We start from the raw sequence: 19,245 nt of genomic DNA on the forward strand, positions 1-19,245 counted from the left end.
GTCTAACAATCACCTCGCATGGAGCTGAGTCAGTCTTCTCCCATCACCTCACATGGAGTTGAGTCAGTCCTCTCCCATCACCTCGCATGGAGCTGAGTCAGTCTGCTCCACATGAGTCTAAACATCACCTCCTATGGAGCTGAGTCAGTCCGCTCCACATGAGTCTAACCATCACCTCGCCTGGAGTTGATTCAGTCCTCTCCACATGAGTCTAACCATCACCTCGCATGGAGTTGAGTCAGTCCGCTCCACATGAGTCTAACCATCACCTCGTATGGAGCTGAGTCAGTCCTCTCCCATCACCTCGCATGGAGCTGAGTCAGTCAGCTCCACATGAGTCTAACCATCACCTTGCATGGAGCTGAGTCAGTCTGCTCCACATGAGTCTAACCATCACCTCGTATGGAGTTGAGTCAGTCCTCTCCCATCACCTCGCATGGAGCTGAGTCAGTCCACTCCACATGAGTCCTCTCCCATCACCTCGCATGGAGCTGAGTCAGTCCACTCCACATGAGTCTAACCATCACCTCGCATGGAGCTGAGTCAGTCTGCTCCACATGAGTCTAACCATCACCTCGCATGGAGCTGAGTCAGTCCTCTCCCATCACCTCGTATGGAGCTGAGTCAGTCCTCTCCCATCACCTCTTATGGAGCTGAGTCAGTCCTCTCCCATCACCTCGCATGGAGTTGAGTCAGTCCTCTCCCATCACTTCGCATGGAGTTGAGTCAGTCCTCTCCCATCACCTCGTATGGAGCTGAGTCAGTCTGCTCCACATGAGTCTAACCATCACCTCGTTTGGAGCTGAGTCAGTCCGCTCCACATGAGTCTAACCATCACATCGCAAAGAGCTGAGTCAGTCCTCTCCCATCACCTCGCATGGAGTTGAGTCAGTCAGCTCCACATGAGTCTAACCACCACCTCGCATGGAGTTGAATCAGTCCTCTCCCATCACTTCGCATGGAGTTGAGTCAGTCCTCTCCCATCACCTCGTATGGAGCTGAGTCAGTCTGCTCCACATGAGTCTAACCATCACCTCGTTTGGAGCTGGATCAGTCCGCTCCACATGAGTCTAACCATCACATCGCAAAGAGCTGAGTCAGTCCTCTCCCATCACCTCGCATGGAGTTGAGTCAGTCAGCTCCACATGAGTCTAACCATCACCTCGTATGGAGCTGAGTCAGTCCGCTCCACATGAGTCTAACCATCACCTCGCATGGAGCTGAGTCAGTCCTCTCCCATCACCTCGCATGGAGTTGAGTCAGTCAGCCCCACATGAGTCTAACCATCACCTCGTATGGAGCTGAGTCAGTCCGCTCCACATGAGTCTAACCATCACCTCGCATGGAGCTGAGTCAGTCCTCTCCCATCACCTCGCATGGAGTTGAGTCAGTCCTCTCCCATCACCTCGCATGGAGCTGAGTCAGTCCTCTCCCATCACCTCGCATGGAGTTGAGTCAGTCAGCTCCACATGAGTCTAACCATCACCTCGTATGGAGCTGAGTCAGTCCGCTCCACATGAGTCTAACCATCACCTCGCATGGAGCTGAGTCAGTCCTCTCCCATCACCTCGCATGGAGTTGAGTCAGTCAGCCCCACATGAGTCTAACCATCACCTCGTATGGAGCTGAGTCAGTCCGCTCCACATGAGTCTAACCATCACCTCGCATGGAGCTGAGTCAGTCCTTTCCCATCACCTCGCATGGAGTTGAGTCAGTCAGCTCCACATGAGTCTAACCATCACCTCGCATGGAGCTGAGTCAGTCCTCTCCCATCACCTCGCATGGAGCTGAGTCAGTCCTCTCCCATCACCTCGCATGGAGCTGAGTCAGTCCTCTCCCATCACCCCGCATGGAGCTGAGTCAGTCTGCTCCACATGAGTCTAACCATCACCTCGCATGGAGCTGAGTCAGACCTCTCCCATCACCTCGCATGGAGCTGAGTCAGTCCGCTCCACATGAGTCTAACCATCACCTCGCATGGAGCTGAGTCAGTCCTCTCCCATCACCTCGCATGGAGTTGAGTCAGTCCGCTCCACATGAGTCTAACCATCACCTCGCATGGAGCTGAGTCAGTCCTCTCCCATCACCTCGCATGGAGCTGTGTCAGTCCGCTCCACATGAGTATAACCATCACCTCGCATGGAGCTGAGTCAGTCCTCTCCCATCACCTCGTATGGAGCTGAGTCAGTCCGCTCCACATGAGTCTAACCATCACATCGCATGGAGCTGAGTCAGTCCTCTCCCATCACCTCGCATGGAGCTGAGACAGTCCGCTCCACATGAGTCTAACAATCACCTTGCATGGAGCTGAGTCAGTCTTCTCCCATCACCTCACATGGAGTTGAGTCAGTCCTCTCCCATCACCTCGCATGGAGCTGAGTCAGTCTGCTCCACATGAGTCTAAACATCACCTCCTATGGAGCTGAGTCAGTCCGCTCCACATGAGTCTAACCATCACCTCGCCTGGAGTTGATTCAGTCCTCTCCACATGAGTCTAACCATCACCTCGCATGGAGTTGAGTCAGTCCGCTCCACATGAGTCTAACCATCACCTCGTATGGAGCTGAGTCAGTCCTCTCCCATCACCTCGCATGGAGCTGAGTCAGTCAGCTCCACATGAGTCTAACCATCACCTTGCATGGAGCTGAGTCAGTCTGCTCCACATGAGTCTAACCATCACCTCGCATGGAGCTGAGTCAGTCCTCTCCCATCACCTCGCATGGAGCTGATTCAGTCCTCTCCACATGAGTCTAACCATCACCTCGTATGGAGTTGAGTCAGTCCTCTCCCATCACCTCGCATGGAGCTGAGTCAGTCCACTCCACATGAGTCCTCTCCCATCACCTCGCATGGAGCTGAGTCAGTCCACTCCACATGAGTCTAACCATCACCTCGCATGGAGCTGAGTCAGTCCGCTCCACATGAGTCTAACCATCACCTCGCATGGAGCTGAGTCAGTCCTCTCCCATCACCTCGTATGGAGCTGAGTCAGTCCTCTCCCATCACCTCTTATGGAGCTGAGTCAGTCCTCTCCCATCACCTCGCATGGAGTTGAGTCAGTCCTCTCCCATCACCTCGCATGGAGTTGAGTCAGTCCTCTCCCATCACCTCGCATGGAGTTGAGTCAGTCCTCTCCCATCACCTCGCATGGAGTTGAGTCAGTCCTCTCCCATCACCTTGCATGGAGCTGAGTCAGTCCTCTCCCATCACCGCGCATGGAGCTGAGTCAGTCGGCTCCACATGAGTCTAACCATCACCTCGCATGGAGCTGAGTCAGTCCGCTCCACACGCGATACCTAGCTAGGCTCTCTGCCACTGTATTACTCAGTCTCTAACATGACAGGCACAATGAACATTGGCCCTGGCCCTCACTCTATTGGCCCTGGCCCACACTCTATTGGCCCTGGCCCACACTCTATTGGCCCTGGCCCACACTCTATTGGCCCTGGCCCACACTCTATTGGCCCTGGCCCACACTCTATTGGCCCTGGCCCACACTCTATTACGAACCATAAGAACATCTTCTTTGTGTCTTCAACAGTCGCATGCATATTTATTTATTTTTTAAAGCTGGCATCATCTTGAAATTACATGATGGTCTATCTTGTGTGCTTTCCGCCTGTATACGAATCCTTCAGAATCCTTACCATTACCGGCTCCTTTTCATGGTCCTTCCAGACAATTCTGATCCGTGAGAAAAAGGGTTGTTGGGAAGTTTTATACGATACTGATCCGTCTGTAGGTTCATCTCATTATAGAAATGCATGAGAGAGAGAAAAAAAAGGCATCTTGCAATACCACTGAAATGTATGGTCAAATGCAATACCACTCAAATGTATAGACCGAGACCGACAATCACATCTTAGAAATCTTTCACAATACGATAATGATTATGAGCTCCATAGCTCTTTTCTCAATTTGCACCCTATTCCCTATATATAGTACACTACTTTTAGAGGGCCCTGGTTAAAACTAGTGCACTAAATAGTAAATGGGGTGCCTATTGGGTAGGAAACCATGATACTGCATGTTGGAATAGTGCTGATGTATTTTTATTTTTAGGTTTAGCTATGAATGAAGGATGTTGGATGAATGTTATGACTGTAGAAATGAATATCTTACATGAGTTCCCGGCTGAGGTCAGGGCTGGTCCTAGCCGGTCCTAGCTGGTCCTAGCCGGTCCTAGCTGGTCCTAGCTGGTCCTAGCTGGTCCTAGCCGGTCCTAGCCGGTCCTAGCTGGTCCTAGCCGGTCCTAGCTGGTCCTAGCTGGTCCTAGCTGGTCCTAGCCGGTCCTAGCTGGTCCTAGCTGGTCCTAGCCGGTCCTAGCTGGTCCTAGCTGGTCCTTGCTGGTCCTTGCTGGTCCTTGCTGGTCCTTGCTGGTCCTAGCTGGTCCTAGCTGGTCCTAGCCGGTCCTAGCTGGTCCTAGCTGGTCCTTGCTGGTCCTTGCTGGTCCTTGCTGGTCCTAGCTGGTCCTAGCTGGTCCTAGCCGGTCCTAGCTGGTCCTAGCTGGTCCTTGCTGGTCCTTGCTGGTCCTTGCTGGTCCTTGCTGGTCCTAGCTGGTCCTAGCTGGTCCTTGCTGGTCCTTGCTGGTCCTAGCTGGTCCTAGCTGGTCCTTGCTGGTCCTTGCTGGTCCTAGCTGGTCCTAGCTGGTCCTTGCTGGTCCTAGCTGGTCCTAGCTGGTCCTAGCTGGTCCTTGCTGGTCCTAGCTGGTCCTTGCTGGTCCTTGCTGGTCCTAGCTGGTCCTAGCTGGTCCTTGCTGGTCCTAGCTGGTCCTAGCTGGTCCTAGCCGGTCCTTGCCGGTCCTTGCTGGTCCTTGCTGGTTCTTGCTGGTCCTAGCTGGTCCTTGCTGGTCCTTGCTGGTCCTTGCTGGTCCTAGCTGGTCCTTGCTGGTCCTTGCTGGTCCTAGCTGGTCCTTGCTGGTCCTAGCTGGTCCTTGCTGGTCCTTTCTGGTCCTTGCTGGTCCTTGCTGGTCCTAGCTGGTCCTTGCTGGTCCTAGCTGGTCCTTGCTGGTCCTTGCTGGTCCTAGCTGGTCCTTGCTGGTCCTAGCTGGTCCTTGCTGGTCCTAGCTGGTCCTTGCTGGTCCTTGCTGGTCCTTGCTGGTCCTAGCTGGTCCTTGCTGGTCCTTGCTGGTCCTTGCTGGTCCTTGCTGGTCCTAGCTGGTCCTTGCTGGTCCTTGCTGGTCCTAGCTGGTCCTTGCTGGTCCTTGCTGGTCCTAGCTGGTCCTTGCTGGTCCTAGCTGGTCCTTGCTGGTCCTTGCTGGTCCTTGCTGGTCCTAGCTGGTCCTTGCTGGTCCTTGCTGGTCCTTGCTGGTCCTAGCTGGTCCTTGCTGGTCCTTGCTGGTCCTAGCTGGTCCTTGCTGGTCCTAGCTGGTCCTTGCTGGTCCTAGCTGGTCCTAGCTGGTCCTAGCCGGTCCTTGCCGGTCCTAACCGGTCCTAGCCGGTCCTAGCCGGTCCTAGCTGGTCCTTGCTGGTCCTTGCTGGTCCTAGCTGGTCCTTGCTGGTCCTTGCTGGTCCTAGCTGGTCCTTGCTGGTCCTAGCTGGTCCTTGCTGGTCCTTTCTGGTCCTTGCTGGCCCTCGCTGGTCCTAGCTGGTCCTAGCTGGTCCTTGCTGTACTAGGCAAGACCAAAAAATAGGCAGCAAAATTATGTATTTCCGGGAGTGGAAATTAATATAAATTTAGGTGAAAATATGTATTTTCCAGATGTTGAAATCAGGCACATTTTGGGCTGTTGAAGTTGAAAAGATATAATTTATAGACAGACGTCTATGTTTGTGCCAAATCAGGACTGGTCCAGACCGGACAAAATCTGAACCCTATGATTGGTTCAGATTTGGTCCGGACCTGACCAAAAACCAATGTCCGTGGACGTGGAAATCAAAGACTGCACCAAAAAAAGCCGTCCAAAAGACGTCGGCGCCGGGCCGTGATTACTGATGCAGTAAAAAATGAATAATGAAGTTAGCTTTATGTGACATCTTTTTTTAGTACAAACTCATTACACCTCTTTGGAGCCCACAGTGTTGCCTGAAATTGAATTTTATCAATGCCCTCCTCTCCCATCACCTCGTATGGAGCTGAGTCAGTCCGCTCCACATGAGTCTAACCATCACCTGTGTTAAGCCTACCGTTTGTAAAATACCAACAAAAAAAACAGGTACAAAAGACGTCGTTTCGTGCTTACTGGGGTGTAGCCTACCATGTCAGCCCGCAATGGAGTTTTATGAATGCACATCTATGTGGTAGGCCCTTCATTTGTAAAAACAGGCCGTTGCATTGGCTTTATTAGTCCTGATTCTAATCATGTTGGCTGTTTAAGCTCTGAATATAAACTACCTGACTTTATCAGGAGTTATCGTGAACCTATTTACAATGTGTTTACACGGCGGGAAATGCAGACGTATTTTTATTTTACGCTATGTTCAGCTTGTCAAAAATGTACGGATACAAACTTGAAACCACTGATTATGACAATGGGGGGAAACTCCTGGACAACAGTTGTTTTTGTCCATTTCACTTTGACCTGTTCTGTTTTTTTTAGGATATGTTGTTCGTTAACATGACAGCCAGCGCATTTCTATTATTTGATCGGGCGCTATTTAGGTGTGGCTATTTGATCGGTGAAACCTGTACAAAGTGTCCGTCTCATTACATTGTCATCCATTTTATCTTCAGCCTGTAGACTACGGAAAAAAAAGCCACATACTCTCTCTGCCCTATCCTATAAATGCTTCGTGATTTATGTTAGATCATTCCTTGGGGACAGAACGTTGGTGGTGCGCCGTAGCGATGCATCTCTCCAACAGGCACTCTGGAGAGGCATGCTGGGAATGGACTGCTTATCACACGGTGTCATCAATGCTCACCTAAAAAGCCCTCATGCCACTGGTTGAGAGAAATTGTCATTGTTTTGGGGGTAGAATTATGTGAGGTGTTATGTGTTGTTGGAGGTGCGTCTTGGTCAGTTTAGCTCAGAAAATTCTAATCCTGCCCAATGAGCGGGGCCGACCGGGCCGGCCGTGGCTGGTGTCTTAATCGTTTAATGGAGCACCTAATTGGCTGTTTAGTGGGAGAGTTCAGTCATTGATTGGTTTCTACCCCAGCGAGTCTCTGTGTTTGCATTCCAAATGGCACTCTATTCTCCATATAGTGCACAACATTATACTACAGCCCTATTCCCTATATAGTACACTACTTTAAACTACAGCCCTATTCCCTATATACATTTCAGCAGAGCGCTGTTTGGGATGGCGTGTAGATACAGGGCCTTCTGGGAAGTATTCAGACCCCTTGACTGTTTCCACATTTTGTTACGTTAAAGCCTTATTCTGAAATAGATTAAATAAATAAAAATCCTCAGTAATCTACACACTGTACCCCATGACGACAAATCGAAAACAGGTTTTTAGAAAATTTTGCAAAGTTAAATTAATAAAAAAAAAATACCTTATTTACATAAGTATTCAGACCCTTTACTATGAGACTCGACATTGCGCTCAGGTGCCTCCTGTTTCAATTGATCATCCTTGAGATGTTTCTACAACTTGATTGGAGTCCACCTGTGGTAAATTTAATTGATTAAACATGATTTGGAAAGGCACACAACTGTCTATATAAGGTCCCACAGTTGACAGTGTACGTCAGAGCAAAAACCAAGACGTGAGGTCGATAGAATAGTCCCCAGAGCGCCGAGACAGGATTGTGTTGAGGCACAAATCTGGGGAAGGATACCAAAACATTTCTGCAGCATTGAAGATCCCCAAGAACACAGTGGCCTCCATCATTCTTAAGTGGAAGAAATTTGGAACCACAAAGACTTTTCCTAGAGCTGGCCGCCCGACCAAACTGAGAAACCGAGGGGAAAACGGCCTTGGTCATGATGGTGACCAAGAATCCGATGGTCACTCTGACAGAACTCCAGAATTCCTCTGTGTACATGGGAGAACCTTCCAGAAAGAAATTAAAGGAGAGCGGCACACTCTAGGAGCTCAGATGCAATAATTGAATAAGTTAATATCCAACGTTTCGACAGACAAGCGGTCTTCATCAGGGTATAATGACAAACACTGTGGGGTGATTAGTTTATATAGTGTCAAAGGACACACACACACAAGTGTCTGTAATCATGGCAGGGTGTGGCCTGATATCATTGGTTAATTCTCATATTTTAAAATAGCAAACAAAAAAACATAAATGGATAGTGTATGGCTACGTAGGCCAACAAACATTTACAAAATCACAAGAATGTCTTCAGATCAAAGTCTAAGTTGAGACCGAAGGGAGCAAGGGTTTTTAAATTAAAGATCCAGGCAGACTCTCGTTTTAACAATAAATTGTCGAGGTCACCCCCTCTCCTAGAACTTTCCAGAAGGGCATCCATCTCAACAGCACTCCACCAATCAGGCCTTGATGGTAGAGTGGCCAGATGGAAGCCACTCCTCGGTAAAAGGCACATGATAGCCTGCTTGGAGTTTGCCTAATGGCACCTAAAGACTCTCAGACCATGAGAAACAAGATTCACTGGTCGGATGAAACCAAGATTGAACTCTTTGGCCTGAATGCCAAGCGTCACATCTGGAGGAAACCTGGCACAATCCCTACGGTGAAGCATGGTAGTGGCAGCATCATGCTGTGGGGATGTTTTTCAGCGGCAAGGACTGGGAGACTAGTGAGGATCGGGGCAAAGATGAACGGAGCAAAGTACAGAGAGATCCTTAATGAAAACCTGCTCCAGAGCGCTCAGGACCTCAGACTGAGGCGAAGGTTCACCTTCCAACATGACAACGACCCAAAGCACACAGCCAAGACAGTGTAGAGGTGGCTTCGGGACAAGTCTATGAATGTCCTTGAGTGGCCCGGCTAGTGCCCGGACCTGAACCCGATCAAACATCTCTGGAGTGACCTGAAAATATCTGTGCTGCGACGCTCCCCATAGAACCTGGCAGAGTTTGAGAGGATCTGCAGAGAAGAATGTGAGAAACTCCTCAAATACAGGTGTGCCAAGCTTGTAGCGTCACACCCAATAAGTCTCGAGGCTGCGATCACTGCCAAAGGTGCTTCAACAAAGTACTGAGTAAAGTTTCTGAATACTTATGTAAATGTGATATTTCAGTTTTTTATTTCATTTTTTTTGCAAAAATTTCTAAAAACCCGTCCCAAACAGGGCTCTGCTGTCATTATGGGTTATTGTGTTTAGATTGATGATGAAATACAACAATTGAATCCATTTTACAATAAAAGCTGTAATGCAACAAAATGTAGAAAAAGTCAAGGGGTCTGAATACTTTTACGAATGAACTGTGTGTGTTGCCTTTCTCTACCAGGTCCGGTCTATGGTCTTTAAGAATATAAAGTGAACTATGTAAAATTGGTTTTAGCCAGAACGACCTACAAGGGGAGGAGCCTACCTTATTTTTGTGTGGTTTATTAAGCCAAGTACACCAACCTTGTGATGTCATAAGAGAACGTGTCCCCTGGAAATATACATTTCTCTAGCTAGGCTACCTCCTCACTTCAACACATTTGCCCTCCGCGTTCCAAATGGTACCCTGTTTCCTTTAAAGTGCACTAATTTTCCACCAGGGCCTATAGGGAATAGGGTGTCCCATTTGGGATTCAGACATGATAGTTTAATGAACTCAGACACCTCTCTCTCAATTTATGGCTGTGCCTCTGTAATGTGTGTAAATTTCTGTTTAAATATTTATATTGTCGCCCTAACCTTGTCGCTCTTCATAGAGAAGGAAGAGAATCCACGTGTGCAGCAATCTGAGGTCACGTTAGCCTGCCTCCCAAATGGAGCCCTGTTCACTATATAGTGCACTACTTTGGACCAGAGCCCTGTGGACCCTGGTCCAAAGTAGTGCACTACGTAGGGAACACGATCTCATTTGAGATTCAGCCGTAGTTTTTATTGTTGTCCTTTGTTGTGCTTTTGGCAATGACGCACAACAAACAATAAACACACTCTACCAAACACTTCCTGTTCCTGACAGAGAGACATACAGGTTTAATACACTAGACTGCATCCCTGGGGTTTGTCCCAAATGGCACCCTATAGACACTGACTGTACAAAACATTAGGAACTCTTTCAAGGACACGGACTGATCAGGTGAATCCAGGTGAAAGCTACGATCCCTTATTGATGTCACTTGTTAAATCCACTTCATTCAGTGTAGATTAATGGGAGGAGACCTGGTTAAAGAAGGATTTTTAAACCTTGAGACAATTGAGACATGGATTGTGTATGTGTGCCACTCAGAGGGTGTAAGTGCATTTGAGCGGGGTTGTGGTAGTAGGTGCCACCGGTTTATGTTAAGAACTGCAACGCTGCTGGGTTTTTCACACTCAACAGTTTCCCCATGTGTATCAAGAATGGTCCACCACCCAAAGGACATCCAGCCTACTTGACACAACTGTGGGAAGCATTGGAGTCAACATGGGCCAGCATCCCTGTGGAACGCTTTTCCACACCTTGTAGAGTCCGTGCCCAACGATTTGAGGCATTTCTGAGGCCAAAAACTCTATATTAAGTAGGTGTTCCTAATGTTTTGTACACTCAGTGTAATTCATGAAGAAAATAGGATAATAGAGCAATAGGTGACTAGGATAATAGGGGACTAGGATAATAGGTGACTAGGATAATAGGGACTAGGATAATAGGATTTTAAGTGACTAGGATAATAGGTGACTAGGATAATAGGTGACTAGGATAATAGGGGACTAGGATAATAGGGGACTAGGATAATAGGGGACTAGGATAATAGGTGACTAGGATAATAGGGGACTAGGATAATAGGGGACTAGGATAATAGGTGACTAGGATAATAGGGGACTAGGATAATAGGTGACTAGGATAATAGGGGACTAGAATAATAGGATAATAGGTGACTAGGATAATAGGGGACTAGGATAATAGGTGACTAGGATAATAGGGGAATAGATTAATAGGGGAATAGGGGACTAGGGGAATATGGGATCAGGGGAATATGGGATCAAGGGAATAGGGGATTTGTGGAATAGGGGGATAGGAGAATATGGGATTAGGGGAATAGGAGAATATGGGATTAGGGGAATATGGGATCAGGGGAATATGGGATTTTGGGAATAGGGGATAGGAGAATATGGGATTAGGGGAATATGGGATCAGGGGAATATGGGATTTGGGGAATAGGGGGATAGGAGAATATGGGATTAGAGGAATAGGAGAATAGGGGAATATGGGATCAGGGGAATATGGGATAGGAGAATATGGGATTAGGGGAATAGGAGAATATGGGATTAGGGGAATAGGAGAATATGGGATTAGGGGAAAAGGAGAATATGGGATTAGGGGAATAGGGGAATGGGATAATAGGGAAATAGGATAATATGAGAATAGGGGAATGGGATAATATGGGAATAGGATAATAGGGGAATAGGAGAATGTGGGATTAGGGGAATAGGAGAATAGTGGAATGGGATATTAGGGAAATAGGATAATATGGGATTAGGGGAATATGGGAATGGGATAATAGGGGAATAAGATAATAGGGGATATGAGAATAGGGGAATGGGATAATTGGGGAATAGGGGAATGGGATAATAGGGGAATAGGGGAATAAAATGATATGGGATTAGGGCAATAGATTAATAGGGGAATATGATAATAGGGGAATAGATTAATAGGGGAATAGATTAATAGGGGAATATGAGAATAGGGGAATATATTAATAGGGGAATAGATTAATAGGCGAAATAGATTAATAGGGGAATAGATTAATAGGGGAATAGATTAATAGGGGAATAGATTAATAGGGGGATAGATTAATAGGGGGATAGATTAATAGGGGAATATATTAATAGGGGGATATATTAATAGGGGAATAGATTAATAGGGCAATAGATTAATAGGGGAATAGATTAATAGGGGAATAGATTAATAGGGGAATAGATTAATAGGGGAATAGATTAATAGGGGAATAGATTAATAGGGGAATAGATTAATAGGGGAATAGATTAATAGGGGAATAGATTAATAGGGGAATAGATTAATAGGGGGATATGATAATAGGGAAATAGGGTACCACTTGGGAGGCAGTCAATGAGTTAGGCTGGTGGTTCCATCATGGTGGCCCCATTCTGTGTGAATCCAGATCAAGATGATGAATTATACAGTACGTCTTGCATAGAATTACATCCATATGGAGATTGTGTGGTTTTCCATATAAAACTTGGCGGGTAAAAACACAAGTTATATTTCTAGGTGTTAATAATGACGAATGTACTAGGTGGAACAGAACTAGGAATACCCAACACCCCTCCCTCTCCCCCTCTCTCTATCTCCCCCTCTCCCTTACCCTCTCTTTCTCTATCTCCCCCTCTCCCTTACCCTCTCTTTCTCTATCTCCCCTTTGCTCCCTCTCACCCCTCTCCCTTTACTCTTACCCTCGCTCTCTCTCTCCCTCTCCTTTACCGTCTCTTTCTCTCTCGCTCTTCCCATCTCTCTTACCCTCTCGCTCTCTCGTTCTCTCTCTCTCTCTCTCTCTCTCCCTCTCTCCCTCTCTCCCTCTCTCTCAGGGTGACTTTGCGTAGCTGAGCAGCGGGCTCTGCCATTCATCACCATGAGCTAATGAGAGCAGAGCACAGAAGTAGCACATAAAGTCATGTCAGACCGACCGCTCACAGTTTACAGCAGGACACACACACACACAGCGACAGGGGGGGCCCAGCTCAGGTAGGGTGGTAAACCGGTTTCAGGATGCCCTCTGCCCCCCCCCCCCCCCCCCCCCCTCCCCCAGTCAGCCTCAGGTTAAACCGAAGCCATTTCAGACTGTACCAAAGACCTTCAGATTCTGAGCAAGACAGGGACAGTGGTTTGGGCCTGTTACGGCTGCGTTGGGATAGCAGGCATAGCTAACAGCTACAATAGGCCGACCGCTGATAGATTAGGATCAAATCCCAAATGGAATCCTATCCTCTATAGTTCACTGCTTTTCAGATGTAGTGGATTTGATAAGGAACAGGCCTTTTGGGGACGTATACAAAGTTGAATTCCTCCCTCACACAATGTCCTGTTTTTTTTTTTTCAGGCCCAAACTCAACCTTGTTAAAAGTGCTGCTGCTGAATAATTCAAGAAGAAGAATCTATCCTGGAAGATTGTTTTTGCTATGACAGTTTTGTTCATGTTGTTTAATAAGAAACACTTTGATGTTTTCATTGGTTCCTCTTTACCGACCCACCGACTGCAGCGGCAGGAAACAGTGTTTCAGAAACACTTGGATGTTTTCATTGTTTCTATTGATGACCCACTGCATGAAACTCACCTGTTGTCTCTCCTATTCCCCTCCTCCTCTTGCTCTACCTCTCCTCTTCCCATTCTTCTCTCCCTCCTTTTTCCATCTCTATCCCTCTCCTTATCTCTCTCCTTTCTTCCCCTCCTCCTCTCTCTTTCTCTCTCTAACTCTCTCGCTCTCTCTCTCTCTCTCTACCTCTCTCTCTCTACCTCTCTCTCTCTACCTCTCTCTCTCTCTCTCTCTCTCTCTCTCTCTCTTTCTCTCTCTACCTCTCTCTCTCCAGATCCCAATGCACCAGGACAGCAGGACCCTGACCATGCATTAATTGGAGGTGTTGTGGCTGTGGTTGTGTTCATCACCTTGTGTTTGATCATAGCTCTAGGGCGGTATCTGGCTAGGCATAAAGGTAAGGACGTCATTTACATCTCCTAAAATCCCACAATATTTTAGCAAAATTATGTGAACATCTTCAATAAATTGTCAAAAATGTCCACATACTGTAAATAATCTTTAAACAGTTTTCAATGAAGATAAAATGCTAGAAACATAGAAAACATGACCCAAACATCTGTGTGTCTGTGGCTGTGTCTGTGGGTGTGTGTGTGTCTGTGGATGTATCTGTGGGTGTGTGTCTGTGGATGTGTCTGTGGGCGTGTCGGTGTGTGTGGGTGTGTGTTTGTGTCTGTGGGTGTGTCTGTGGATGTGTCTGTGGGTGTGTGTGGGTGGGTGTTTGTGTCTGTTTGTGTGTCTGTGGGTGTGTGGGGTTGTGTGTGTCTGTGGGTGTGTGTGTCTGTGGGTGTGTGAATGTGTGTGTGTGTGAACAGGGACGTACCTAACACACGAGGCTAAAGGATCCGAGGATGCCCCTGACGCAGACACAGCCATCATCAACGCAGAGGGGAACCACGCAGCAGAGGAGAAAAAAGAGTACTTCATTTAGAGCTGTTCTTTCCATTTAGTTCTGTCTCTTCTCCTTGATGTTTCCACCTCTGTTCTTTCCGTTTGATTTGTTTCTTTCACCAGAGGCAGGGGCGGACTAGGACCAGATATCGGCCCGGGCATTTCAAACACATCAGCCCATTTGTTTCCTTGAGGCACCCACTATTAAGCAAATTTTTTTTTTTCAAATTCTGGCCCACTGGCATTTGCCAGAATTGCCCTCTGTCCGGTCCATCTCTGCCAGTCGACCAACACAGTCTGCAGTTGGCTCAGTGCTGCTGGGGCAGGAACCAGTTCTTTGTCCCCTCCACTCCTCTCTCCCCAAAGAGAAAGCTCAAGTTTGGTTTTACTGGTCGGTTTTAACAAGCAAATCGATAAAAACGTTGCCTTGTTTTTACTGCAAATGTACTCCGCTACTTGTACTCAGTGTTTTAAAAAGAGCAGATCCTGTTTCTAGCAGGTTTTAGCACCCAAATCTTTGTTTGTTGTTATGTTTTATTTGACATTTTCTAAATATACAGACCGTTTTCAATCTGCTTCTGACATGTTTGTTTCAATTTTTAGTCTTTTTTTTTTTTTGGAGGGGGGGGGGATTTTGTGTCCCCTTACTCCCCTCACCATCCCTGTTATATATACCTTTTGCAGATATTTCCATCAGGAAGCGCAAAGAAATGTGCTTCATCTGACTCCGGAAAACATTGGCTATGCCGATAATTATGCTTTCAGAGAAGAATATGTGAAATGTATCAATGTGATGGGGCTTTATTGCAACTGTTAAGATGGTATTGGGTATGAGAGGCACACAATTAGGCTCTCATGTTGTGGAAAACGATGGAAGTACAATAAACTGAATAGTTCTGACACACACAAAAAAAAAAACATTAAAAAAAATATATAAATTTAAAAAAAAGTTTAATAAAAAATAAAAAAATGAAGCACAATCCGTATGATTGTTTATGTTTGAATGTGGATATTATATGATGATATGTTATCCTCTTTTAGCTTTATTTGTATATTAGTATAGGCCATAGTCTCATCTCATGTAGAAAGAAACCACAGAGAGAATCAAAAGTATAATAAAAGCACAAAGTCTCAGACAAACAGAGAAATACTTCTGCACCAAGCAATTCATTATCTCAGGATTCAATACGAGTCTAAATTCACTGATGTTTTCAGACCGATGATTGGAGATTCGGGATTCAATATGGCTGCGGGTTGTCAAGGGCCGTTCGACCCGAAAATCTTATTCACAGTAAACGCTGCAGATGTCGGGCTCAATGGGGAATCAAGGCAGAGCTACAGCGTTTTCTGTCAGACCAGGAGACATTCCCGAAAAAAAATGGGTTTCTTCGCGCAACAAAAAAAAAAATATGTCTTTAGCGTCCGAACGGTTGGGCCTGCTAACTCCGTTCTGCTCGTCTGAAAAGGTAACAACTGAATGCTAGTACGGAGGTTGTTAAGTGCCAACAAATATAAGGAGATAAATATGTGTCAAAAAAAAATAAAAAAAATAATAATAATATTTCCAGAACTTTCTTAAGTCTCCTCGATATAGGACAGACAACCTTATTCCTCATGATACATTTTTTGGACTGTTTTTATTAATGCCATTTATGAATGTGTTATTCATTGCTTTTCTATGGGCTACGGTAGTAAAGGACAAATTCAATCTTTAATCTTGTTTTTTTTTTAAATATATATATATATATATATATATATATATATATATACCTAAAGGGGTTCTAAAATTCCAAATATATATATATATATATCTATAATTCACAGTATGACCCTCGAAACAATTCCATATGTTAGATCAGTAGAACCCTTTTCCAGCTTAGTTAAAAGCCACACTTCCCGCGGTCACGTTGAATCCCGGTAGGGTCCGAAAAGTATCTGAGACACTAACTTTACTTAAAATGTCTGAACCTCATTTTCATTACTATGAACAACTACTGGTCAGAGTTCTATCTCTCTGAAAGACTGGAAGAACCAAATCCTACGAGTTCTGGGAACATAAAAGAGGTTGATATTGGGGGGGGGGGGGGGGGGTAGCATCACAACATGGGATTATTCCGTTTACAGTGCACTACTTTTGACCAGGGTCCATATGGGGTTGTTTTTTTGGTCGAAAGTAGTGCACTATGAAGGGAATAGGGTGCCATTTGGTTCTGAACAAAGTAGTGCACTATGAAGGGAATAGCGTGCCATTTGGTTCTGAACAAAGTAGTGCACTATGAAGGGAATAGGGTGCCATTTGGGACAGAGCCCATGCTACTTTATTGATCTAACGCTCCCTTGTGAATATTGCTGTATATGACTTTGCTAATGTGATGATTGCTGCTGGGCAATATTGTTGGATTTTGAGAACAATTAAAACATTGAAAATGTGTATATTAGACAATATATCTATTTAAAAGTATTCCAGAAGTCTCTTGAATTTGTTTTTATTCTTATTTGTCATTTGTTTGATGAAGAACAAGCATTTTGTTTCACCACAAGGCATGTATATAATGTGTAAGTATTACATTTTTGGTAAAAATAGAAAAATAAAAGTCTTGTTATTTAAAGGTTTTCATTTCATATCAGTTGCAGTCATTTTGACATGTTTTCATGCTTTGAGGAATTCTCTTGAACATGAATTGTAATGGGATTGACTCTGGTTGATAGATAAAGTATTTATTATTATTATTATTATTAATTGATATTATTGGTAATATTATACTACATGAATTGATATTAATATTATTACAAAAGTAGTTGTCTGAAGTTAAATTTTTTTTTTCTCCATTTTGTAACAAAAAAAAAAAATAGAAAAGGTAGTTAATGAAGAAACTTCTGTCATTAAAAAACAACGATCACCGTTATGGCCTTTGAGTTTGCTGCAAACAAGTTGTAATAACATGTTATCAAGGCTTTGGTGACCCAGACATCTTCCCCCTACTGTACATTGCCACTCTATCGAAGACATGTTGAAACACATTGCCAATATTCATAATTCATGTTCTTTTGTTAGTTCAATTTGATGCTATAAATAAAACTGACTAATTTTTTTGTATAAAGTTTAAATTGCTGTAATTTCGTTGCATATTAAAGGTGGGGGAGGGGTGGGGCGGGTGGGACGGCGGGGGGGGTGAGAGTGAGGTTTGCTTTTTTTCAGTATTAAATATCAATTTTTCAAAACTATGCCACTGTAAAAAAATAAATATATAAAAAAATAAAATGTTAATAATAAAGAAAAGTACTAATTAAAATAAAAACCAAAATGACATCATCGTCTCGTTGTCCTTTTCCTTCATTTATGTCTTTGGAGTTTCCGGTTTGACGATGCGTCTTATCAAAAAAGGAACATAACAACATTCTCTTACGGTATCATTTCAGCACACCTGATAAGTTCCAACAAAACACACTTGAATAATGAGGAAGTCTTTCCTATCAACCATGTCTGTCTGTAAAAGTGCTTAACACATTATTAAATATCTATGAGACTCCAGAGGTGGATGGTCCCAGACAACATATCTATCCTGAGGATGAAGGACCAAGACTCTATCGACCCTGAAGAGGATGGTTCCAGACTTCCTGAGGAGGATGGCCTCAGACTCTATATCTATTCCTGAGGATGATGGTCCCAGACTCTATATCTATTCCTGAGGATGATGGTCCCAGACTCTATATCTATTCCTGAGGAGGATGGCCCCAGACTCTATATCTATTCCTGAGGAGGATGGTCCCAGACTCTATATCTATTCCTGAGGATGATGGTCCCAGACGCTATATCTATCCTGAGGAGGATGGTCCCTGACTCTATATCTTTCCTGAGGATGATGGTCCCTGACTCTATATCTTTCCTGAGGATGATGATATGTCATGTAGAGTAGGCCAGAAGGCTATACTGAAAAACCTAACCTCTGTCAAAATAAAAAGATGGTTCAGGGTGTTTATTTATAAAGTGATTCCAGAACAAAAACAACAGTACTGCCATCAAACATATACCTTATGGGACAGCTTAAAAACAATGCTGACCCATTCACAGCTCAATCCAAAATGGCTTCTCCGTGAACTGAAAGAGAGGCTCCTTTTGTAGGGCTAGCCCCTCCCCTCAGAACAATTAACACCAAATAATTAAGCAATTACCTCGTCAAACCTACATTGCAACATGTTTTTTAAACAATATCACAACATAACATTTACAAAATTACATCACTACTGACGGTGTCTTTCAACATGCACATTTACATTAATGAGCCATTTGGGACAGGCACTACGAAGTCAGCCCAATTCCCTTAGCTCGGGTCCTTATCCAGCATACCCGGAAGCTACAGAGATGGAGAGAGAGAGAGAAACAGAACAAACAAACAACGCGCTCATCCACAACATCGATAAGTATAATACATATTACTTATATTAAATATGAACATTGACATAAGTGTGAAATGTATGTATTAAGACAGAAGTCTTGGAACTACCCATCCCGGATCCGGGAGAATTGTCAGCAACTACACTAATTAGCATAGCGCAACGGTCAAATAATCTTACTAGAAAATATTCATATTCATGAATTCACGAGTGAAATATAGCGAAACACAGCTTAGCCTTTTGTTAATAACCCTGTCGTCTCAGATTTAGAAATTTTGCTTTACAGTGATAGCAAGACAAGCGTTTGTGTAAGTTTATCGATAGCCTAGCATAGCATTATGTCCAGCTAGCAGCAGGAAGCTTGGTCATGAAAATCCGAAAAGCAATCAAAATAACCGTTTACCTTTGATGATCTTCGGATGTTTTCACTGACGAGACTCCCAGTTAGACAGCAAATGTTCCTTTTGTTCCATAAAGATTATTTTTATACCCAAAATACCTCCGTTTGTTTGTCATGTTATGTTCAGAAATCCACCGGAAATAGCGGTCACGACAACGCCGAAAACATTTCCAAATTATATCCATAATATCGACAGAAACATGGCAAACGATTTTTGTAATCAATCCTGAAGGTGTTTTTCAAATATCTATTCGATAATATATCAACCGGGACAGTT

The 19,245-nt window shown here is 44.9% G+C and overlaps 1 protein-coding gene across 3 annotated transcripts in view; it reads left to right on the plus strand.

Moving 5' to 3' along the window:
- The window catches only part of cadm2b (cell adhesion molecule 2b), a 492,669-nt gene extending 476,423 nt beyond the window's left edge, over positions 1-16,246 (plus strand). For all 3 annotated transcript variants that reach the window (XM_036965371.1, XM_036965373.1, XM_036965372.1), the window contains 2 exons: positions 13,557-13,679; positions 14,098-16,246. In XM_036965371.1, coding sequence (XP_036821266.1) covers positions 13,557-13,679; positions 14,098-14,213 — 239 coding nt within the window. In that variant the 3' untranslated portion in view covers positions 14,214-16,246. The remainder of the gene's footprint in view (positions 1-13,556; positions 13,680-14,097) is intronic.
- The last annotated feature ends 2,999 nt before the right edge of the window (positions 16,247-19,245 follow it).

The sequence above is a fragment of the Oncorhynchus mykiss genome, chromosome 27, assembly GCF_013265735.2.
Source record: "Oncorhynchus mykiss isolate Arlee chromosome 27, USDA_OmykA_1.1, whole genome shotgun sequence".
Lineage (NCBI taxonomy): Eukaryota > Metazoa > Chordata > Actinopteri > Salmoniformes > Salmonidae > Oncorhynchus > Oncorhynchus mykiss.